The sequence below is a fragment of the Salmo trutta genome, chromosome 12 (assembly GCF_901001165.1).
Source record: "Salmo trutta chromosome 12, fSalTru1.1, whole genome shotgun sequence".
In the NCBI taxonomy this organism is placed as follows: Eukaryota; Metazoa; Chordata; class Actinopteri; order Salmoniformes; family Salmonidae; genus Salmo; species Salmo trutta.
Window position 1 is genome coordinate 26,964,679 of NC_042968.1, and position 25,110 is coordinate 26,989,788.

General features: G+C 43.9%; 1 protein-coding gene across 1 annotated transcript in view; it reads left to right on the top strand.

Moving 5' to 3' along the window:
* LOC115203286 (terminal nucleotidyltransferase 4A) overlaps window positions 1-25,091 on the top strand; it is a 32,299-nt gene extending 7,208 nt beyond the window's left edge. Inside the window, exons 2-12 of the mRNA XM_029767844.1 lie at window positions 11,491-11,614; window positions 13,871-13,917; window positions 19,540-19,660; window positions 20,755-20,862; window positions 22,263-22,391; window positions 22,594-22,804; window positions 23,062-23,188; window positions 23,336-23,439; window positions 23,674-23,825; window positions 23,968-24,111; window positions 24,313-25,091. Of these exons, the coding sequence (XP_029623704.1) occupies window positions 11,491-11,614; window positions 13,871-13,917; window positions 19,540-19,660; window positions 20,755-20,862; window positions 22,263-22,391; window positions 22,594-22,804; window positions 23,062-23,188; window positions 23,336-23,439; window positions 23,674-23,825; window positions 23,968-24,111; window positions 24,313-24,468 (1,423 nt within the window). The 3' untranslated portion in view covers window positions 24,469-25,091. The remainder of the gene's footprint in view (window positions 1-11,490; window positions 11,615-13,870; window positions 13,918-19,539; window positions 19,661-20,754; window positions 20,863-22,262; window positions 22,392-22,593; window positions 22,805-23,061; window positions 23,189-23,335; window positions 23,440-23,673; window positions 23,826-23,967; window positions 24,112-24,312) is intronic.
* The last annotated feature ends 19 nt before the right edge of the window (window positions 25,092-25,110 follow it).

Below are 25,110 nucleotides of genomic sequence, written 5' to 3' on the forward strand. Positions count from 1 at the left end.
CCATCCAGGTGCATTGTCTTATCATTGTTTTGGTCTGTCTTGAAAAAACATATTGACCAATTAGTTTATAAAATCTTAGTGTGACACAGAGCTATTTCAGAAATGCAGTTCTTACTAGTTTAAACTAGCGAGAAGTCCTGAGGTGGGTGGGGTATTGTTTTAAAGGCTGAGGTGTAGAGGTGTTTTTTTTCTTCTCTTCTATGTGCCTGACAAGCGTAGGCTAGCAACATGCAAGAGCCCAGAGCAAAGTCTTAGCCAGGCTGATCCTCATTTATAGTAATATGAAGCACACTGTTTGCATAAGGACATTCCTTAGTGATTACTCTAATACCCCAACCTTTACTGTACAGCCTGGATCACAGTCACAACCAGGTTCGGTCTCTCAAACTCCTGGTTCTTATTCTGCTCACAATGCTTAGTTACTGAGCTGCATTATGAGCAGATATTTCATAATATATAAATGTAAAGCCTAGACATCTGCCAACTGATAGTGTCGCTTTCAGAAAGTGTTTTTCAGGCTTGTAATCTCTGGTTTTGGAAATGTTTCATCAGCTTTCTTCCCCAAATCCCTGGCTGGGAAGCACAAAATTGGAACGTGATCAAATCAAAATATGTCACGTGCGCCGAATACAACAGGTGTAGACCTTATAGTGAAATACTTACTTACAGGCTCTAACCAACAGTTTAATTTAAGTAAAAATAAAAAAAGGTTTGAGGTGAACAATAGATAAGTAAAGAAATAAAAACAACAGTAAAAAAGACTATGAAAAATTACAGTAGCAAGGCTATATACAGTAGTGAGGCTATATAAAGGCACCGGTTAGTCGGGCTGATTGAGGTAGTATGTAGGTATGGTTAAAGTGACTATGCATATATGATAAACAGAGAGTAGCAGTAGCATAGAAGAGCGGGTGGCGGGACAGAATGCAGATATTCCGGGTAGCCAATGTGCGGGGGCACCGGTCCGGAAGTCCAGGATCTAGTTGCAGAGGGAGGTGTTTAGTCCCAGGATCCGTAGCTTAGTGATGAGCTTTGAGGGCACTACGGTGTTGAATGCTGAGCTGTTGTCAATGAATAGCATTCTCACGTAGGTGTTATTTTTGTCCAGGTGGGAAAGGGCAGTGTGGAGCAATAGAGATTGCATCATCTGTGGATCTGTTTGGGCGGTATGCACATTGGAGTGGGTCATGGGTTTCTGGGATAATGGTGTTGTGAGCCATTACCAGCCTTTCAAAGCACTTCACGACTACGCACGTGAGTGCTATGGGTCTGTAGTCATTTAGGCAGGTTGCCTTAGTGTTCTTGGGCACAGGGACTATGGTGGTCTGCTTGAAACATGTTGGTATTACAGACTCAATCAGGGACATGTTGAAAATGTCAGTTAAGACACCTGCCAGTTGGTCAGCACATGTCCTGGTAATCTGTCTGGCCCTGCAGCCTTGTGAATGTTGACCTGTTTAAAGGTCTTACTCACGTCGGCTACAGAGAGCGTGACCACACAGTCATCCGGAACAGCTGATGCTCTCATGCATGCCTCAGTGTTGCTTGCCTCAAAGTGAGCATAGATGTGATTTAGCTCGGCTGGTAGGCTCGTGTCACTGGGCAGCTCGCGGCTGTGCTTCCCTTTGTTGTCTGTAATAGTTTGCAAGTCCTGCCACATAAGACGAGCGTCGGAGCAGGTGTAGTACGATTCAATCTTAGTCCTGTATTGATGCTTGGCCTGTTTGATGGTTCGTAGAAGGGCATAGCAGGATTTCTTATAAGCTTCCGGGTTAGTCCCACACCTTGAGAGGCAGCTCTACCCTTTAGCTCAGTGCTAATGTTTCCTGTAATCCATGGCTTCTGGTTGGGGTATGTACGTACAGTCACTGTGGGGATGACGTCCTTACACATTTAACATGTTGATAGAAATTAGGTAGAACTGATTTAAGTTTCCCTGCATTAAAGTCTCCGGCCACTAGGAGCCCCGCCTCTGGGTGAGCAGTTTCCTGCTTGCTTATTTTCTTATACAGCTGCCTGCGTGCGGTCTTAGTGCCAGCATCTGTCTGTGGTGGTAAATAAACAGCCACGAAAAGTATAGATGAAAACCAGCTGTTGTTAACAAATATGCACAGACCGTCCCCCGTCTTACCGGAATGTGCTGTTCTATCCAGCCGGTGCAGTGTATATCCCACAAGCTGAATATCCATATCATCATTCTGCCACGATTCTGTGGAACATAACATGTTACAGTTTTTGATGTCCCATTGGTAGGATATTCGTGATCCTACCTCGTCTAATTTATTGTCCAATGATTACACGTCGGCGAGTAATATTGACGGTAACTGCAGCTTTTCCACTCGCCTTCTGCGGGTCCTTACGAGGCACCCTGCTCTGTGTCCTCTGTACCTACGTCTCTTCCTCTTGCCAATAACTGGGATGTTGGCCTTGTCAGGTGTTTGGAGTATATCCTGTGCGTCCTGCTTATTGATGAAAAAAACTTTGTCTAATCCAAGGTGAGTGATCGCTGTCCTGGTATCCAGAAGCTCTTTTTTTGCTTTAAGATACGGTGGCAGAAACATTATGTACAAAATTCACATCCAGGTGCATTTTCCTTTTGCTTGTGATACCTGGGGGATTGCCTATTCAGGCTCGCATTAGTCAAGGGGTTGATGTTACATTCGTGTGACTGTGACCACTGTGGCATACACAATTTGATGGGGAGGAGAAAGAAAAGGGTGGGAGAAGATGAATGATTTTCCTTGGACGAGTAAGGCAATGTTGTTGGTTGCGGGGGTGGTGATAGGCCGGATAGGGGCGGAGGTGTGTGTATGCATGCAGAGTTGTTGGACTGCTTGGTTGAGCCCAGCAGGTCCAGCCTCCATGTATTAGGGGTGCTGTGTTTACATGCCGCACACGCTGAGCATGTCCTGGCTTCGCTCTCCCAAAACAAACCCGCCCCTCTAGGAGAGAAACCTGAGCTCTTTCTCTGAAGTCCCAGTGCCCTCCATCCAATGAGCTCTGGAGAAGCAATGGCATTCTGCCAGCTCTGATTCACTGAAATAAAAGCTGTTGTGAAAGACCCAGAAGTTTTCTTGGTGTGTGAGTGGAGCTGACTGCCTAAAATAGTATGGCTGCACTGTGCTGTCACACACAACTAGCTGTGGAAAGACCAGGGTTGTGTTCACTAGGCACAAAATGGAAGAAAACTTACCAAAATGGAGTGAAAGAGGGAGGGACTATCTGAACTTGTCCAATAAGAAATGTTTGTTTCATTATTCTTTGCTACAGTATGCCCTACATGTGCGCTATTGAACACAACCCTGTCCTTGGTCCTATGTGTTGAGGTCAGCGGTTACACAGTGCCATATTAGTTTTGTACAATGTAGACGTCGACCGATTTTAATCGGAATGGCCGATTTTAATTAGGGCCGATTTCAAGTTTTCATAACAATCGGTAATCGGTATTTTTGGCCACCGATTTGCCGGTTTTTATTTGTATATTTCTCCCCCCCCCCATTTTAAATTTAACCTTTATTTAACTAGGCAAGTCAGATTAAGAACACATTCTTATTTTCAATGACGGCCTAGGAACGGGGGTTAGCTGCCTTGTTCAGGGGGGATTCGGGGATTCGTTTTTGCAACCTTCCGGTTACTAGTCCAACGCTCTAACCACCTGCCTTACATTGTACTCCACAAGGAGCCTGCATGGCAGGCTGACTACCTGTTACGCGAGGGCAGCAAGAAGCCAAGGTAAGTTGCTAGCTAGCATTAAACTTATAATTAACGATCAATCTTCACATAATCACTAGTTAACTACACATGGTTGATGATATTACTAGATTATCTAACGTGTCCTGCGTTGCATATAATCGATGCGGTGCCTGTTAATTTCTCATCGAATCACAGCCTACTTTGACAAACGGGTGATGATTTAACAAGCGCATTTGCGAAAAAAGCACTGTCGTTGCACCAATGTACCTAACCATAAACATCAATGTCTTTCTTTAAAATAAATACACAAGTATATATTTTTAAACCTGCATATTTAGTTAATATTGCCTGCTAATATGAATTTGTGTCACTTCTCTTGCGTTCCGTGCAAGCAGTCAGGGTATATACAGCAGTTTGGGCCGCTTGGCTCATTGCGGACTGTGTGAAGTCCATTTATTCCTAACAAAGGCAGTAATTAATTTGCCAGAATTGTACATAATTATGACATAACATTGAAGGTTGTGCAATGTAACAGGAATATTTAGACTTAGGGATGCCACCCGTTAGATAAAATACGGAACGGTTCCGTATTTCACTGAAATAATAAACGTTTCGTTTTCTAAAAGAGTTTCCGGATTCGACCATATTAATAACCTAAGGCTCGTATTTCTGTGTGTTATAATTAAGTCTATGATTTGATATTGATAGGGCAGTCTGACTGAGCGATGGTAGGCAGCAGCAGGCTCGTAAGCATTCATTCAAACAGCACCTTCGTGCGTTTTGCCAGCAGCTCTTCGCAATTCTTCAAGCATTGCGCTGTTTGACTTCAAGCCTATCAACTCCTTAGATTAGGCTGGTGTAACCGATGTGAAATGGCTAGCTAGTTAGCGGGTGCGCGCTAATAGCGTTTCAAACGTCACTCGCTCTGAGACTTGGAGTAGTTTTTCCCCTTGCTCTACATTGGTAACGCTGCTTCGAGGGTGGCTGTTGTTGATGTGTTCCTGGTTCGAGCCCGGGTAGGAACGAGGAGAGGGACGGAAGCTATACTGTTACATTGGCAATACTAAAGTGCCTATAAGAACATCCAATAGTCAAAGGTATATGAAATACAAATCGTATAGAGAGAAGTAGTCCTATAATTCCAATAATAACTACAACCTAAAACTTCTTACCTGGGAATATTGAAGACTCATGTTAAAAGGAACCACCAGCTTTCATATCTTCTCATGTCTGAGCAAGGAACTTAAACGTTAGCTTTTTTTACATGGCACATATTGCACTTTTACTTTCTTCTCCAACACTTTGTTTTTGTTTTATTTAAACCAAATTGAACATGTTTCATTATTTATTTGAGGCTAAATTGATAGTATTTATGTATTATATTAAGTTAAAATAAGTGTTCATTCAGTATTGTTGTAATTGTCATTATTACAAATAAATAAATAGTCCGATTAATCGGTATCGGTTTTTTTTGGTCCTCCAATAATCGGTATCGGCGTTGGAAAAGCATAATCGGTTGACCTCTAGTACAATGTTGACCCCTTGGGCCATCTAAATGTGCTGCTAATTGCTCGGTGACTATCAGTATAGGCACATTATTGTATTTAGAACCATCTCTGAGATGTATGATCCAAGTCCCACAGTTGCAGGTTCCAGATATCACCTCTTGTTACCCCAACACAGTGCCACTCATAGAGCTATAGCGCGGTCTGTACTGGCTGTCAGAGATACCAATGGAGTTTGCTCCTCCTCAATAGGCTCCTTTTGGTGAGGAGTCCTTCACGGAAGAGTTTTGAAGTCTGCCACACCCCCTTTGAATCAGCTATTGTTTTCTTGAAGGAGAAAAGCATGCAAACAGTTTAAAATGACATGTCAAAGATAAAATTATAAGTAGCATGTCTTACAAATCGAATTGAGAAAAGGCCATTGTCGTGCCCCTTTTCTGGCATACAGCCAGGGGGTGAGGCGAGGACTTGCAGCGAGCTATATGTGCTGCTGGTCCTTTGGACTGTGGGTAATATACCCTTCCCTCTACCAGCACGTGTGGGGAAACCCTCCGTATCTCAGCAATCCCATGTGCTTAAAGTTTTGATATTTTCTCCCTTTCTGGCCAATTTGAAAGCCGGTCGAGTTAATGTAGTCTGAACAGCATAGGGGGTAGCTAGTTAGGTAGATTGTTTCTTGTTTTGGTACAGCCCAGACAAAATCAATACTGAAAGACAATCCTATTTCTTTTGCGACTGTCATACTCTTTGACAATAGGTTTCAATTGGAGACTGCTGTGTTTCTTTGGTGGCCGTTTCTGTTGTACAAATTATGGTAATTGTTAAAGTATTAGATGTTTTAGTCTTTTTTTCACTGTATTTAAGTATATGTAGTTAAACATTTCTGGCAATTGCATTTTCATAAGCCTGTATAAATGCTTTTCAGCCAGGCAGATTAAGAGAAACCTACCTAGATACAGGTGTCACTTCATGCCATGAGACTAATGATGAAAGCACACCGTGTGCTCTCTTTTCTACTCCAGTCTTGATGAACTCAATATGCAACATGTATACCACAGATCTCTATGCTTGTCTGATAGGTTGCCAATCACATGTTGCATCCTGGCTCTTTTTTCAAAGTCCTCACACAGTGGAAGGAGCCATGATGACTTGGTTGACAGGCAGACTAGGGTCATGCAGTGATTTGGAGTCTTGCCTGTGAGCTCAGAGATGGAGTGGAAATTCTCATGGATATCAGAGGACATGCAGTATGTTTAGACCAAACACAAGTTTGAGTAGACTAGACTCTTGTTACTAATGTTTAGCTTAGTGCTAATGGCTCAAATCTGTTAGCAGTGTGTCTGCAGATTGTACTTGGGGTAGCCCAAGATCTTGTCCCAATTGATCTTTATTCGATTGTTCTTATGATGTCTGTGTCCGTCCATGGGTCTCTGTACTTTTGAATATAGACCTAGATGTTATGGTGGATTGAGCCTTAGGGCTTTAATTGAAGAGGATGGTGTAATGTAAGTGTAGTCCACAGATGTTTTGGAGCCTGTGGAGCCGGGAGCTTTTTTTTCAGCACTAAACACATGGTTTCAACCACAGCTAGTGTGTGCCAGATAACGCCACTGAGGCCAAGAAGGTCACTAATGATCAGGGACAACTGGGGTCCTCGTAGCCCTCGCTTGTCTTTAACCCAAATCCTCTGGTTATGGTAGCCAGTCTGAGCCACCGTAGTGCTGCTGGAGGATAAGTCAGGCATTGATGAAAGCTTAATGAATTGGCCACCCTATGTTCACTGTGTGGTTTGGGTTGACATCCTTTCCTCTCTCTCTCTGTGTGTCTGACTATGCATATTGCTAGCCTACTCATGTTTTTGTGTGAGAGGCATATTTACACATGTAGCACTGCCAACAGAGGGACTGTCTATTATTAAAGCAGTGAGTGAGGGAAGTTTTTGCAGGTTCACGTGAAGAGAATGCCTGCTGGATGACGTGTCTCTCACTGTTTCTGGCAGCGCTATGAAACATGGGCATGGTACAGTACCCTGTTATTTCTGTCCCTGGTCCTTCTGCACTATTTATAGCTGGTTGCTCTAATGCTGTTCGGTGGAGGCCATTCTAAACCCGGGGGCTGGCCTTGCACATCCGAAAAGCCATTTGCCAGCGAACCCTCTCCTTTCTCAAAGGCACTTTGGCAGCCAGTTTAGATTTTTCTCTCCTGTGTCTTTTACTGCCTGTGTCTGAACTCAAGACACATGCCCTGCCCTCTGACTCTCACACACCTTTACACTGTCAGTCCATCTGAGCAGCTGGTCAATAAGCAGTACCAGTCTGCCACTGCAACAGTGAACTTGCAGATGAGACCCTGAAGTTATGCTTCTCCCCCCTTCTCCTTCATGTGAAGACATATTTCCTCCACCACACCTACTCTGCTGCCTCAGAAACCTACTGGCACTTGCTGCTCAGTAGCACACTACAGTATCTATATCTTGGAAAAGATTTTGCCTGTTTCAGTTGCAAAGCCATTCCTCTAAACCCAGGGCTCCCAAATGGGTTTGCCTAGTCCTGCTCTGCCTTCCACAGGAGCCCCTCTCTTGCTGTGTGTGAAGCCTAATTGCTCTCTCCAGGCTCAGCTCTCTGGAAGCCCTGCTCGCTCTGAGGCGATTACACAATTTCCATATGATTAAGGCAGGCGTATTCTCTGATACCAAGTGCCAAGGGTCTGTGTTCTGTTCCTTTGGCTGAGGATGTGTGATCTGTAATGTGATCCAGAAGGATTCAGGAAGGAGCGATTTTGTTTCTTTCACATGCTCCAAAAGCACTGGGCTGCTCCCCCTGGTTTCAGCCGGTTCCCTGGGTGACGACACGATGTGGCTTAACCCTGAAACGAAACCCATTCTCCTCTCACATGGACAGCCAGTCAGACAGACACTGCTGCTGTGAAATGAAACTTAGCAGCACCACTGGTCTGAGCTGGAATAGAGAGCCTATGCTGAGGCTGACTCTCTGAAATGAAACTGAGCTGGAATAGAGAGCCTATGCTGAGGCTGACTCTCTGAAATGAAACTGAGCTGGAATAGAGAGCCTATGCTGAGGCTGACTCTCTGAAATGAAACTGAGCTGGAATAGAGAGCCTATGCTGAGGCTGACTCTCTGAAATGTAACTGAGCTGGAATAGAGAGCCTATGCTGAGGCTGACTCTCTGAAATGAAACTGAGCTGGAATAGAGAGCCTATGCTGAGGCTGACTCTCTGGAATGTAACTGAGCTGGAATAGAGAGCCTATGCTGAGGCTGACTCTCTGAAATGAAACTGAGCTGGAATAGAAGAGCCTATGCTGAGGCTGACTCTGAAATGAAACTGAGCTGGAATAGAGAGCCTATGCTGAGGCTGACTCTCTGAAATGAAACGGACTCTGTTTTTTGTTTGTTATAAGCACAGTGTAGGAGACTGGCAGACACACATACTACATTTCTATTGCCATCTCCTCCAAATTGGTGGAAGATTTGTTTGATCTCCCCCGATAAGTGTATCAGTCATTGTGTGCTACGTGTGACAAAAGTTTGACTATGGACTTTCTGTGGGAGTGTATGGAAGGGAGTGTGGCCTGCGCGTTAAATCAATATGTGACGTGTGTGTTCACGGTGTAGTCTTTGTTGTAGTGACTGGCTGGGCGTGATGAATGCTGTCAGCCAGGTTGCCTCTGCAGTGTGTATCTGTGGGCTTGTTGCTGTGTGTGGGTGTGTCACGTGTTGAAGGTACTTAACTCCTGTTCCCATGTCAGTCTGACCAACACCAGAAATTAAGAGACAAATAGAAAGATAAGGATGGAATCCCCTGCATAGTGCTCTGCTTCAGTCAGCTCAGAATACACTGTAATGTGAGGCCCTGGCCCGTCCAGAAAAACAGCTCATGGTACCTCAGGACAGGGAACCTCATGGTGGGTATCTTCACACACAATTAACGTGCCTGCCCTGAGGAGTTAGCTTGGCCTACTTAAAATGGGAGAGGCTGGTGCTTGGGTGAGGAAAGGTGTAGAAGTTAGATTAGTTTACCAGCCTATTGTTTATATTACAAGCTGTGTGATCCACTCCTCTGTGTGAATATAAAGGGATCATTGTTTGAGGATGAACACCTGCAGTGATGTAGCTTGAAAGGCCTGGTATCATCACGTCAGGGAGGAGTACTTCTACCCAGGGACTGATGGCATTGAACTGGCATGACTGTCTGGCTGGCTGGACTGCTGTGTAGATTGGGCCAACAGACAGGCTGGTGATTGGGGCGGCTGTTGGCTGGGGTTTAACCGGGTCATGGCCCTTCAGTTAGACTCCTGGCTGCTACACCAGGAATGTCTGTCTGGGTGTCGATGAGGATTAGGTGAAACACAGACTACTATAAGCGCCAGGGAAGACTTATCTAAAACCCTGAAACGCAAATGACAGGCAGGCTGAATCGTCTACAGTAGCTACTAGTGTTTCTCACAGCTGAGCCCTCTCAGGCACACAGCTTGGTTAAACAAGCTCAGAAGTAGCTACCATTTCTCTCCCACTCTCTCTTTGATTTTCCTGCCAAAGGAAGCTGTGCTGCAGGCCTGTCATTGGCTGGGTGCTGTGTTGTTTACATGGCCCTGTGGTTGACTGGGAGTGTGTGTGTGTGTGTGTGTGAACAGACCCAGTAAAGGGGCAGCCAGGGCAGAGTGACCCGCTCCACTGCCAGTCCACGACAGCCCCAGCCCTCTGGTGTCCTAGCCTCTAGTACACCCCCTCCAGTATGTGGTGTTCACTCACATTACAGCTGCTCACACAACAGGACTGCTGCCTCTGCTCTACTCACAATCATAATGCTGTATGTGCAGCTTGCTATTCAACTCAAGCTAATAGTTTCCTTTGAAAGATTAGGAAAGGGAATAAGTATTTTATCCTCCCGTGACCGAGTTTCCCTACGGCCTTACTGTGTTGGTTGGTCACTGAGTATTAGACCTCGTGTCCACGTGTTGTCTGCTCCAATCCCCTTTGACTGGCTTGATTCCTCTCCATTCTGTTCCTGCTCCGCTTCCTGTCCCCACACTAAGCACTGGCCAGAACATACAAGAGCTAACCAGTAGCGTTTGGAACAACAAGGACGTGTGTTGGTTGGGTCAAAGGTTGAGGTGGCAGCTGGCTTAGGCTGCACCGTGTGTGTGGGTGGCAATCAGTACCACGTGTGAATGTTTGTGTGACCCAGTCTTTAGTGTTATTGATATAGCCTCTGGTCTAGGCCCTGTGGGTGGAAGTGTTGGTCAATCTGCAGCTTTAATAATAGACAGACAGCAGGGTGAATTTCAGGCAGAAATAACCCATCAGTCAGTCAATTACTGGCCCAGTCACGGTCTTGTCTCTGTGCCTTTGTGTAATATATCTGACAGTTGCCACAGTCCCTGGTCTCCCTAAACCTGCCCTGGCATTCATACCCACCCAGCCAAGGACCAAGTTTACCTGACTATCGGGGGGAAGGGAAGTGACCCTGCGGCATTGTTGATCGTTTAGTAAAGTCGATTTGTTGGTTAAGCACCCATTTTTAACTCAAGGACAGCAACACTTGTACTTATTAGCATTGTCCTCCCAAACTCTTTAATTTTACCTTAGGCAAGGGAAATTACATTTATGCCAACACTTTTGGTACCAGTGAAGAACTGGTCCATACCCCTAACAGTGGGAATATGCCCTAGATTTGTACCAAAGGTGTAGATGTATTGCATTATTGTGGCTTTGTGATCTTTTCTCACACACGTCAGCCTGTCTGTCATAATCCTGCAGTTAATGCATTTCTTCCAGTCTTCAGTAGATGCTACTTGATTACAGTTTGTTGGCACACAGGTGTTGGCACTTAGCCTTTAACATAACACGCCTCCGGTAAAGAAGCCAGTTTATGTAGTAATGATACTTTGCAATTAACTCCACAAATGTGTGTTTGAGGAAGTTTCATTTCTGTTTTTTCTATTTCATTAGATTGTAGGGCAGGGTAATTGTCTTTGTTTTCACCATTTCCATTACATGGTAGGTCGGGGTAATTGTCTCTGGTGACTGTTCAGTAAGCTACCGGTGAAAGTTGTTTACAAGTTGCATTGACAGGCATAATAAATGATGTATTGTAGACCTGTTATTTAGATTTTTCTCTTACAATATATTCTGCCATCTATCTTTGTCAGTGTCTTGACCTATTTCAGACTCCTACTATCCTCATGAACATGCTACTTTCTCCTTTTGTTCTTTCTCTCGCTCCGTCTCTTTGTTTCCCTCCCTAACCCTGTTTTCTTTCTGTGTTCTGCAGGCTCCATGAGGAGATCAATGACTTCTACAAGCACATGTCTCCTCGGGCGGAGGAGGAGAGGATGAGGATGGAGGTGGTGGACAGGATCGAGAGGGTCATCAAAGACCTGTGGCCCACTGCTGACGTAAGAGATCACTCACATCGCTACAGTTCCAGACCTAAGCCCATACAGGCCTAGCCAGGTCCCAGATCTGTTTGACCGTTATTAGTCTACAGCAGACTCCTCTGGTTGTTGAAACTTTAACATAGCCTGGGCCCAGATCTTTTCAACTAATACAGGTCATCGTTCAAATAAATATTGCAACCATGTAGAGTTCATGCTTTCATAAAGGCCAACACCAACTACTAGAAGTGACAGGCAGAGCAAAGGTTTGGAATGGAAGTGGTTTCTAGCAACACAGGCAGACCTCACCCACACGGCGAGCTGCTTGAGATTCTCACAATCTCCTGTTCCCTCATTATACAAATTCCCCTCATTGCCAGAGACAGCTTGAGAACTTGCTGCTCTATGTAGAAATGCTGTCACTACATCTTTCTAGTCTTTCTCTGGCTGGCTCTATAGCTGTCTGAAAGGAGTCGTGACTCTGTAGGGGAGAGTGATTTTCTCTCCCAATGGGCTGAGCTGTAATGATGATGAAAGACAGGCCATATATGGTGGGGCGTGTGACCAGCAGCCATTTCTAAAACCGCCTGGTCGGTCCGCTCTTATCTCCCTGCTGTTATATTTTGGCCTGTAATCGACAGTGCTCCAGGTGTCCTTGTTCCTGCTGACTTTGAGCCTGCTGATAGAGCTGTGTGTGTCTGCTCTCAGCTTTACAAGCTATACCAGAGATGGACAACTGCCGTTTTGTAGGCCCGCGGATCACTTTTTTATTATTTTTTTGTTTAGGATCTCAGTCTGGGTCTCAATTTACTGTTGGGTTGGAATAGTAGAATACACAAGGTACAGTTTTGTAATGTGGTTGTACATCAGCAGTTCTCTTATGTCAGTCACTGACAGTAACTCAATTAGCCCATGTCAGCTAAAATGTCTAGTGGCCAGCTATCTTGTAGTATTCATGGTCGTATTACCAACCGGGGGGAACATAGATTTTGTTAGTCACTCTCACTCAGACATCATATAAAAACATTTAATTTCTTCACCCTATGGCAAAAGATTTATTATTACAGGGAATTCGCTGTAAAACTGCTCATTTTTCTCTCTGCCCCATGGAAAATTGTGTAGTACGCAGGAAATGAACTCAAAAAATGTTAAATAGTTGCCCATCCCTGAGCTAGACAGAAAAGCCCACTGCTGTCCCTGGCACTGTTCCTACCTCTTACTCTATCCACTGAGGCAGGAGAGCAGTTAAGATCCTGTCCATAACAAGAACAGGACTAAAACTCCCAGCAATCACCTGACCTCTTACACATACTCAAAACGAGACCTGTCTGTGACTGGGTGAACTGAACAACTGTGAACCCACCAGATAGCTGAATAATTAGTCTAGGAGGCGGCCACCATGTCTTTCTCTCCCTCTCTAACTTCACCCTGTCTCTCGATAATATAAGTGATGACTACTAGCTCTTTATGCAGTAGAGAGCCGAGCCATGAGTTAAGTTCACCTTGGGGACCTGTGTGGCTGTGTGTTCCCCCTCACTGGAATTGGAACTCGTCCACACAGTGGCAATCCATCACCCCTCTCATTTCCACCCACATCACAATCACATGCCCTGCCTAATGCACCTCAAGTAAGCAGATTGGAGCCCAGGCTTTAACCCCCTTGGTCGGTTCAGGCAGGGGCTCAGCCCAGGAGGGAGGTTTAAGGGAATAACGGGTGGTTTAAGGCTTAGCAAAGGCTATTTTTGAGCCCTCAGAACCAATGTGAAATACTGTTATGTGATGTGACATTGGTTAATGCCCACAAAGCTCAGATAAAGCGGGATATTTGTCTGGAATCTGGACGCATTAAATAAAAAGCTTATTTCATTTATTTTTTGTCCAAACTGTTGGCGTTTTAAAGCATAATTTTATCCTTTTTCTCATAACTACAGTAGTAATGGTTTGTTCTGTTCCCATTTTTTGCACCCAAGAACAGTGCATGGTTGTCAGATAATGACTGTGCACCGACTTGCAGAAAAGGTGAAATAAGTTGATGCCCGTTAGACTCTCTCCCCACTCTCTCCCCACTTATTGTATTGCTTTAGTTGACACCTGTCCCCAAGTATCAGACTGTTGTCACAGGAGAGCAGCATATCACGTGACTTGACAGAAATCAAATCATTTGTCTTTATTTTGTAACAAATGACCTGCCGTTGTATCAGTTCAAAGCTACTGTATAGCTCGGCTTATCTCATTGATAAGTGAAATCAATGAATAACACGTTTGATTTGGTTACAGGTTCAAGTGTTTGGGAGTTTCAGCACGGGCCTCTATCTGCCAACCAGGTAAGCTGTTTGATTCAAGTAATGGACATAATGGCCTTCCTATCGTAATCTCTCTTATAGTATGTTGGTGATATGCGGGTTGACTCATAACCTGCAGACCCTGCGGATATAACCGTGGGGTGGTCGGGTTCAGGGTCATTAAATATTGTGTGGATGAAGGGCGGGTGGGCGGCGGGTTGAATAAAGAGAAAACAATATCTTAAAAAATACGGGTTAGGGCCGATTGCGGACCTTAGATTCACAAATACTTGGGCGGCTGTGGATGGGTTATTAGCAATAGGGTGCGGGTGAACAAACAGCTGACCCGTGCACCATTAGTGAGTGTAAACTGACCCTTAACCCAATGAGTCCCATCTTATCGCTGGTGTGTTTTGGACTTCTAACCCCTTTTAAACAGTGTGTTTGAGCTACAGACTTCTGGGTTGTACCATTTTGATTTCGTCTGTTCTATAAAAACGTCTGGAGTCCAAATGGTTTGAGTTACAAACTATTAAAGCCATCTATGAAAAGCTGTTCTGTTTTTCTCTGACACTCATTAGCGCCGTTAGAAGGTAAGGGGTTCTTCTGCATAGAAGATCATAGGAAATCCGCGGATTATAATTTCTATGATACTGTAATAAACTCAGTTGCTGTCACAAACTCCACACAGTTGTCACTGACTAGTTAGATATTAATTTCCCAGTGAACAAACAATTTCTGTAGTTACTGCATTCATATAAATACATTTTTTTATCTGGTTTTTACTTTGGCAGACCTTTAATTGACATTTTAAAAAAAATTATAAACTCATGGATGCAACTGTTTTGTCGAATTGTTTTAGCCTCACAATTAAACACTTCATTGTTAGGCTAGATACAGTGCCTTCGGGAAATTATTTAGACCACTTGACTTTTTCCACATTTTGTTAGGTTACAGCCGTATTCTAAAATTCATTACCCCATAATGACAAGGCAGTAGCAGGTTTTTAGAAATTTTTGCAAATGTATGGGGGGAAGGACATTTACATAAGTATTCAGACACTTTACTCAGTACTTTGTTATCGCACCTTTGGCAGCGATTACAGCCTTGAGTCTTCTTGGGTATGACGCTACAAGCTTAGCACACCTGTATTTGGGTAGTTTCTCCCATTCTTCTCTGCAGATCCTCAAGCTCTGTCAGGTTGGATGGGAAGCGTTGCCGCACAGCTATTTTCAGATCTCTCCAGAAATGTTAAATTGGGTTCAAGCCCAGGCTTTGGCTGGGCCACTCAAGGACATTCAGAGACTCGTCCTGAAGCCACTCCTGCGTTGTCTTGGCTGTGTGCGTAAGGTCGTGGTCCTGTTGGAAGGTGAACCTTCACACCGGTCTGAGGCCGTGAGCGCTCTGGAACAGGTTTTCATCAAGGATCTCTCTGTACTTTGCTCTGTTGATCTTTGCCTCGATCCTGAGTAGTCTCCCAGTCCCAGCTGCTGAAAAACATCCCCACAACATGATCATGCCACCACCATGCTTCACCGTAGGGCTGGTGCCATGTTTCCTTCAGACGTGACGCTTGACATTCAGCCCAAAGAGTTCAATCTTGCTTTCATCAGACCAGAGAATCTTGTTTCTCATGGTCTGAGTCTCTTTTGGTGTCTTTTAGCAAACTCCAAGTGGACTTTCATGTGCCTTTTTATGGAGGAGTGGCTTCCGGCTGGCCACTCTACCATAAGACTTGATTGGTGGAGTGCTGTAGAGATGGGAGAACCTTCCAGAAGGACAACCATCTCCACAGAGGAACTTTGAAGCTCTGTCAGAGTAACCATCGGATTCTTGGTCACCTCCCTGACCAAGGCCCTTCTCCTCCGATTGCACAGTTATCCCAGGTGGCCAGCTCTAGGAAGAGACTTGGTGGTTCCAAACTTCCATTTAAGAATGATGGAGGCCGCTGTTCTTGAGGAGTTTCAATGCTGCAGAAATGTTTTGGTACCCTTCCCCAGACCTGTGCCTCAAAACAATCCTGTCTCGGAGCTCTACGTACAATTCCTTTGACCTCATTGCTTGGTTTTTGCTCTGACATGCACTGTCAACTGTGGGACCTTTTATATAGACAGGTGTGTGCCTTTCCAAATCATATCCAATCAATTGAATTTACCACAGGTGGCCTCCAAGTTGTAGAAACATCTCAAATATGATCAATGGAAACAGGATGCACCGGAGATCAATTTCAAGTCTCATAGCCAAGGGTCTGAATACTTATGTAAACAAGGTATTTCAGTTTAAAAATGAATATATTTGCAAAATGTATGGGGTTAAATTACAAAAACTAACCACTGGGCAAAAATGGGTTTAATCAACGTTTCCACGTAATTTCAATAAGATTCTGTGATTACGTTGAATCAACTAAAAACTAAACTGATTTGATTTTTAAAAAGTAATCAACGTAAAGGAATTTCGTAATTGTATTCACTTTATTTAAAAAAAACTTTCCTCCCCAATTTCGTGGTATCCAATTTGTAGTTAGTCTTTTCCCATCACTGCAACTCCCGTACGGACTCGGTCGAGAGCCGTGTATCCTCCGAAACAAAACCCAACCAAGCCGCACTGCTTCTTGACTCAAATCAAATTTTATTGGTCACAGACACATGGTTAGCAGATGTTAATGTGAGTGTAGCGAAATGCTTGTGCTTCTAGTTCCAACAATGCAGTAATGTCTAACAAGAAATCAAAAAAATTCAGAACTACCTTATACACAGAAATGTAAAGGGATGAATAAGAATATGTACATATAAATATATGGATGAGCGATGGCCGTGCGGCATAGGCAAGATGCAGTAGATGGTATAGAGTACAGTATATACATATGAGATGAGTATTGTAGGATATTATTAAAGTGACTAGTGATACCTTTTTATTAAGTCCATTTATTAAAGTGGCCAGAGATTTGAGTCTGTTGGCAGCAGCCTCTCTGTTAGTGATGGCTGTTTAACAGTCTGATGGCCCTGAGATTGAGAAACAGCTTCTATCTCTCGGTCCCAGCTTTGTTGCACCTGTACTAGAGGTCGACCGATTAATCGGAATGGCCGATTAAATTAGGGCCTATTTCTGGTTTTCATAACAATCGGTAATCGGCATTTTTGGACGCCGATTACATTGCACTCCACGAGGAGACTGCGTGGCAGGCTGACTACCTGTTATGCAGCAAGGAGCCAAGGTAAGGTGCTAGCTAGCATTTAACTTATCTTATAAAAAACAATCAATATTAACATAATCACTAGTAAACTACACATGGTTGATGATATTGCTAGTTTATCTAGCTTGTCCTGCGTTGCATATAATCGATGCAGTGCCTGTTAATTTATCATTGAATCACAGCCTACTTCGCCAAACGGGTGATTTAACAAGCGCATTCGCAAAAAAGCACTGTCGTTGCACCAATGTGTTCCTAAACATCAATGCCTTTCTTAAAATCAATACTCAACTATATACACTGCTCAAAAAAATAAAGGGAACACTCAAACAACACAATGTAACTCCAAGGACATTACATCAAAGTTGGATCAGCCTGTAGTGTAGTTTTCCACTTTAATTTTGAGTGTGACTCCAAATCCAGACCTCCATGGGTTGATAAATTGGATTTCCATTGATTATTTTTGTGTGATTTTGTTGTCAGCACTTTCAACTATGTAAAGAAAAAAGTATATAATAAGATTATTTCTTTCATTCAGATCTAGGATGTGTTTAAGTGTTCCCTTTATTTTTTGGAGCAGTATACAAATGGTATAGAGAGAGTCCTATAATAACTACAACCTAAAACTTCTTACCTGGGAATATTGAAGACTCATGTTAAAAGGAACCACCAGCTTTCATATTTTCTCATGTTCTGAGCAAGGAACTTAAACGTTAGCTTTTTTACATGGCACATATTGCACTTTTACTTTCTTCTCCAACACTTTGTTTTTGCATTATTTAAACCAAATTGAACGTGTTTCATTATTTATTTGAGACTAAATAGACTTTATTGTTGTATTATACTAAGTTAAAACAAGTGTTCATTCAGTATTGTTGTAATTGTCATATATATATATATATATCTCAATTACAACAATACTGAATGAACACTTATCGTCCGATTTAATCGGTATCGTCTTTTTTTGGCCCTCCAATAATCGGTATCGGTGTTGAAAAATCATAATCGGTCGACCTCTAACCTGTACTGACCTCGCCTTCTCGATGATAGCGGGGTGAACAGGCAGTGGCTCGGGCGGTTGTTGTCCTTGATGATCTTTTTGGCCTTCCTGTGACATCGGGTGGAGGGCAGGTAGTTTGCCCCCGGTGATGCGTTGTGCAGACTGCACTTCCCTCACGGTTGAGGGCAGTGCAGTTGCCGTACCAGGCAGTGATACAGCCCGACAGGATGCTCTCGATTGTGCATCTGTAAAAGTTTGAGTGTTTTTGGTGACAAGCCAAATTTCTTCAGCCTCCAGAGGTTGAAGAGGCACTGTTGCACCTTCTTCACCACTCTGTCTGTATGGGTGGACCATTTCAGTTTGTCTGGGATGTGTACGCCCAGGAACATAACTTTCCACCTTCTCCACTACTGTCCCGCTTAACCCGGAAGCCAGCCACACCAATGTGTTGGAGGAAACAATGTACACCTGGCGACCGTGTCAGCGTGCATGCGCCCGGCCCGCCACAGGAGTCGCTAGAGTGTGAAGGGACAAGGACATTCCTGCCGGCCAAAACCTCCCCTAACCCGGACGACGCTGGGCCATTTGTGCGCCACCCCATGGGTCTCCCGGGTGCAGCCGGCTGCGACAGAGCCTGGATTCGAACCAGGATCTCTAGTGGCACAGCTAGCACTGCGATGCAGAGCCTTTGACCACTGGGCCACTCGGGAGGCCCATAGGAATTTATTTTTTAACCAAAATCCAATGACTGGTGAATGTTTTTGTTGATTTCACATTTAATTGACCTTAGTTGACTAGATGTTTAACTGACGTCTGTGCCATGTGGGCAAGCTCTTAGGCCTTTTCTACGCACGCCTTTCCTACACACTAATCAGTATTTGGTATTCAGACTTGCCTTATTCATTCGCGTAATGTCAATATGATTTGTGTTTGCATCATATAATGCCAAATACATCATACCGGCTGTATTTTTAAAGTTATACATCTTAAACTTGAATTCTGACATGGTAAACATTTTGGGTCTATCAGCAATGGACTAATGAAACAAATACCAAAAGTTTGTTTTTGGGTGGAATTTTCCTTTAAGTTCAAGGTCAGAATACATACGCATAGAGAGAAGTGCATAAAAAGGGAATAATGTTACATTTACGCACGTTTAACTCTGTTCAGAATTCCCCCCTTTGTGAGTGGTTATATGGAGAAAGAGTTATGTGGCTGGCCATGGTGTAATTATTTGCCTTTGTTTTTTGGGATTAAGGCTGTGGTAATTTTAGCACTGCTGATCCAAAGCCTTTTTTAACCTTGTTTCTTGACGAGCCAGACTGCTCTCCGCTCTGACGTCACACACACACAACACTGTGACTGGGGACTGGATTAGTGACAATAAGCTGTGTGTGAAAGTGAACTGTAGAGTCCTCTCTTCAGATCTGAATGTGATGTTGCTCTGACCTCTACTACTTACTCCACTTCCTAGTGACATCGATCTGGTGGTATTTGGGAACTGGGAAAACCTGCCCCTTTGGACCCTGGAAGAGGCCCTGAGGAAGAAAAACGTGACTGACGAGAACTCCATCAAAGTGCTGGACAAGGCCACGGTATGTTTGTATTTATTATGGCAGCAGCTACTCTTTCTGGGGTCCAGCAAAATTAAGGCAGTTTTATACATTTAAAACATTACAATACATTTATAACAGATTTCACTACATATTTAGTGTGTGCCCTCAGGCCCCTACTCTACTACCACATATCTACAACACAAAAACCATGTGTACGTGTGTGTATAGTGCATATGTTATCGTGTGTTTGTATGCATGTGTCTGTGCCTTTGTTGATTCAGTCCCCGCTGTTCCATAAGGTGTATTTGTATGTTTTTAAGTGTAATATTACTGCTTGCATAAGTTACTTGATGTGGAATAGAGTTCCATGTAGTACTGTGCGCCTCCCATAGTCTGTTCTGGACTTGGGGACTGTGAAGAGACCTCTGGTGGCATGTCTTGTGGGGTATGCATGGGTGTTAGCTCTGTGCATTCAATATGTCAATACTTATCACAAATACAAGTAGTGATGAAGTCAATCTCTCCTCCACTTTGAGCCAGGAGAGCTTGACATGCATATTATTGTAAGCTCTCTGTGTACATCCAAGGGCCAGCCGTGCTGCCCTATTCTGAGCCAATTTCAATTTTCTTAAGTCCCTCTTTGTGGTACCTGACCACACGACTGAACAGTAGTCCAGTTACGACCAAACTAGGGCCTGTAGGACCTGCCTAGTTGATAGTGCTGTTAAGAATGCAGAGTAGCGCTTTATTATGGACAGACTTCTCCCCATCCTGGCTACTGTTGTCAATATGTTTTGACCATGACAGTTAACAATCCAGGCTTACTCCAAGCAGTTAAGTTTCCTCAACTTTCTCAATTACCACGTTATTCATTACTATATTTAGTTTAGGTTTACGGTTTAATGAATGATTTGTCCCAAATACAATGCTTTTAGTTTTTGAAATATTAAGGACTAAATTATTCATTGCCAACAAGCTCTTTAAGTGTTGCAGTCATTTGAGTCGCTGTGATAGCTGACGTGTATAGTGTTGAGTGATCCGCACGTTGTGCATGCATACTAACTGTGCAGTGTCATTGCCTCGAGTGACTGTATGTGTAAATCCATCCTCATCACTATGTTCCATTGTTCCAGGTACCCATCATCAAGCTGACAGACTTCCGCACAGAGGTAAAGGTGGACATCAGCTTCAATGTGAAGAACGGAGTCAAAGCTGCCCTTCTCATCAAAGACTACAAAAAAGTGAGTGAAGCAGGCATCTCTTATTCAGGATACATTGCTTTTACCTAATGCAGTCTGGTAAAAGAGCTAGCTGATGAAACAGGCTTGACAGTTAGCACGCATAGATTGTTGTACAACACTCCTTCCGTGGCCTCCAACTGCTCTTAAATGCTAGTAAAACTAAATGCATGCTCTTCAACCGATCACTGCCTGCACCTGCCCGCCCGACACAAGCATCACTACTCTGGACGGTTCTGACTTAGAAATGTGGACAACTATAAATACCTAGGTGTCTGGCTAGACTGTAAATCTCCTTCCAGACTCACATTAAGCATCTCCAATCCAAAATTAAATCTAGAATCGGCTTCCTATTTCGCAACAAAGCCTCCTTCACTCATGCTTCCAATCATACCCTCGTAAAACTGACTATCCTACCGATGACTTCGGCGATGTTATTTACAAAATAGCCTCCAACACTCAGCAAATTGGATGCAGTCTATCACAGTGCCATCCGTTTTGTCACCAAAGCCCCATATACTACCCACCACTGCGACCTGTATGCTCTTGTTGGCTGGTCCTCGCTACATATGTTGCCAAACCCACTGGCTCCAGATCATCGATAAGTCTTTGCTAGGTAAAGCCTGGCCTTATCTCTGCTCACTGGTCACCATAGTAACACTCACCCGTAGCATGCGCTCCAGCAGGTATATTTCACTGGTCACCCCCAAAGCCAACACCTCTTTGGCCGCCTTTCCGTACAGTTCTCTGCTGCCAATGACTGGAACGAATTGCAAAAATCACTCAAGTTGGAGACTTATATCTCCCTCTAACTTTAAGCGTCAGCTGTCAGAGCAGCTCACCGATCGCTGCAGCTGTACACACAGCCCATCTGTAAATAGCCCATCCTACCAACTACCTACCTCATCCCCATATTTGTTTTTGTTTTTCTGCTCTTTTGCACACCAGTATTTCTACTTGCACATCCTGATCTACACATCACTCCAGTGTAAATTGCTAAATTGTAATTACTTCGCCACTATGGCCTATTTATTGCCTTACCTCCTTACTTTATTTGCACACACTGTATGCAGACTTTTATATTGTATTATTGACTGTACATTTGTTTATCCCATGTGTAACTCTCTGTTTATGTCGCACTGCTTTGCTTTATCTTGGCCAGGTCGCAGTTGTAAATGAGAAATTGTTCTCAACTGGCCTACCTGGTTAAATAAAGGTGAAATAAAATAGTTGTATATTTATGTCAGGTTCTTTGGGTTCTGATGAGGTGGCAGTAGCTAATACACTTAACTACGTCTCCTCAGTTCCTCAATCCAGCCATACCCAATGTCCTAGTCTGAGACATTCCCCTCTAGAGAGCACTATAACCATGGGTTTAACCACATGGTTTTTTTATCCATAAGAAATACCCAGTGCTTCCGAAGCTGGTTCTGGTGCTGAAGCAGTTCCTGCTCCAGAGGGATCTGAACGAGGTTTTCACTGGAGGGATCGGCTCCTACAGCCTCTTCCTTATGGCTGTCAGCTTCCTGCAGGTGAGAGACTTCTGCTCTTATCTTCTGCTATTCTCTCAAGTAGCCCACACACACAGTGCAGGATAGATCGCATCTAACAGACTAATTTACTGTCTATAATAGACTTTTGACACATTTTAAGTCTTTCTCATTCAGTAAACTAAAATGATTTGACTTGTTCCTCTATGCAATTGACCTCTTATCCTCTGCCCTTGTATTTCAGCTTCACTACAGAGAAGATGCGTGCAGCCCCAATGCCAACGTGGGCGTTCTCCTTATAGAGTTCTTTGAGCTCTATGGGCGCCACTTCAACTACCTGAAGACGGGCATCCGGATCAAAGATGGCGGCAGCTACGTGGCCAAAGATGAGGTTCAGAAATGCACTGACCTCTACAGGCCCTCCATGCTCTTCATTGAGGACCCCCTAGCACCAGGTAACAAGGCCTTCCATTCAGCATGGGTGCACTTACACAGGTGATACCTCATTTTAGCACTGTGACACTCAAGATCTGTAACATCAGTCAGCTACTGATAACACTGAACCTAAGAATCTATCACACACTTTAACGGCCATGAATAAGACAGCTAGAGGTCCCAGGTGCCCATAGAAAAGGGTGAAATATCAGACAATGTCTGACATCTGTCACTTCCCAAATAGAGGTGATCTAACCATGCCTCTTGCTTCCTGCAGATAACGACGTTGGCCGCAGCTCATACGGTGTGTTGCAGGTGAAGCAGGCCTTTGACTATGCCTACGTAGTGCTCAACCACGCCGTATCGCCCATTGCCAAGTACTACCCCAACAACGAGTCTGAGAGGTAAGGAGATGGTGAGCTAGGGCTCGCTTTAACCAACGACAGCTCTCACATTCTTTGGCAGCTGTCTTAAGTTATTTATTAAATACTCTATTGATATTTGAACCACTGCAAACAAGTTCTTCTAATGTCCTATTTTCTTTCTTCCAGTATACTCGGCAGAATAATTCGGGTGACCCAGGAAGTGGCTGAGTACAGGGACTGGATCACCAAGCTCTGGGGACCACAGTCTCAGAATGAACCTGCCCTGAATGGTATGTTTTCACAGTACTACTGTGAGTCTAGACACGGTCTCAGATCTAACGAGATGAGTCAGTGTGTTTTAGGGGATCAGTTTCAGTAAGGCAAGGTTCAAAATTGGTCATCTTAATTACGTTTTAAGTAGTTTGGGATCCAAGGTGATTTGTAGATCAGTGAAGTCCGACTGCTATTTAGTCGATCTGAAACACATTATCTTACCACTGTTTGTCCATGTGCTGTTGCCGTAGGAAATGATGTCACACTGTTAGTGAAGCCTCAGCAGCTGGACGAGTGCAACAACAACCTGACGGAGGAGGTGACTGCATCTCGCAGCAAGACCTCCTCCAACTCCTCCTCATTAGTGTCATCCTCATCCTCCACGGTATCCAGTTCCAGTGACGTGAGTTTTATTACACTCAAACACACCGTGTGTGCACACTAAAACCACAATACCTGAGGAAATCAACTTTAAAACTACATTTATTGCAATGCACCCATTGGTTGCTGACCTGATGTACTGAGTTGTGATTGGTTGTCCCCAGGATTCTGACGGGACGCCCTGTAAGACAGTGAAGCAGCTGCCTGGGCGGGGCTCCAGCGCCCACAGAGAATCCTCAGGTGGCGTGACCAATCACAGAACACAGTGCCACACCACCAGCACTCCTACTGACAACAAGGGGGGCAAGGTAGGGTCAGCTTGACGAAGCCAAAGTCAACCACTGAAAAACTCTTACTGTACCTACAAATGCCTTGAACTTTTATGACCTGAGCATTACAACACTGTCGGTACATAGATAACCTTTTAGATTTTACATTTCAATGGCACTTATAGGCCTACCAGTGATCTGTTTACTGATCTAACTAGGTGTGTGTGTCTTGTTTCCCAGGCCAGGTTGTTCCGCTCGTCCAGTAAAAACACCCACCACGTCCAGCAGAACTCATCCAACATCAAGAGCCACCCGAGCAGCAAGCCACACTACCAGGGCAACAGCAAGAAGAGGAAACCTCAGCAGCACTCAGAGGCCCAGGACCTCTGCAGATAGAGCTGTCTTGGTCTGCTCTGCAACAGACTGACAGCCTGACTGTCCCACTTCTGCTGCCAGACCACACACTGACTGAGGAGTAGTATTAAGGATTTTCCTTCTCTCAAGCGACACGCAACTTTTTATAGCTGAAAAATAACCCAAAAAAAGAAATGGGAAATGCTGGGGCTTAGTTCTTGAAAGAAATGCTTATTTTCTTCCTTGACAAACCCGTTCTACAGTGGAGCTACACACCACATCCAGTACCTACAAATCTTGCCTTTTACCATAGCGCCATCTGGTGTTTGTGGAATAAGTGTCTGGAAAGTAATGTGGATTTTGATGAGCAATACCTGGAACTTGGCTGGTGAACCTACTTCAGCAAGAAAAGTTTTTTAAAAAAAGAATAAAATACAAATTACAAAAATGTACAAAATGTTATATTGAAGAAGAAAAAAAAAATGTACACAGATTGACAGACTAAACCCCAAAATGGAATCTGTAAGTGGAGACGATAACTTCGTTTTTGTTGATGGGAGGGTATTTTTTTGGTTGTGTAAGCAGATTATATGAAGATTTGTACAAAAAGAAACGTGGGAAAATCTTTTTTGCAAAAAAAATTATAAATAAATTGTCTGACTTTTTACAGGATAATACTGATTC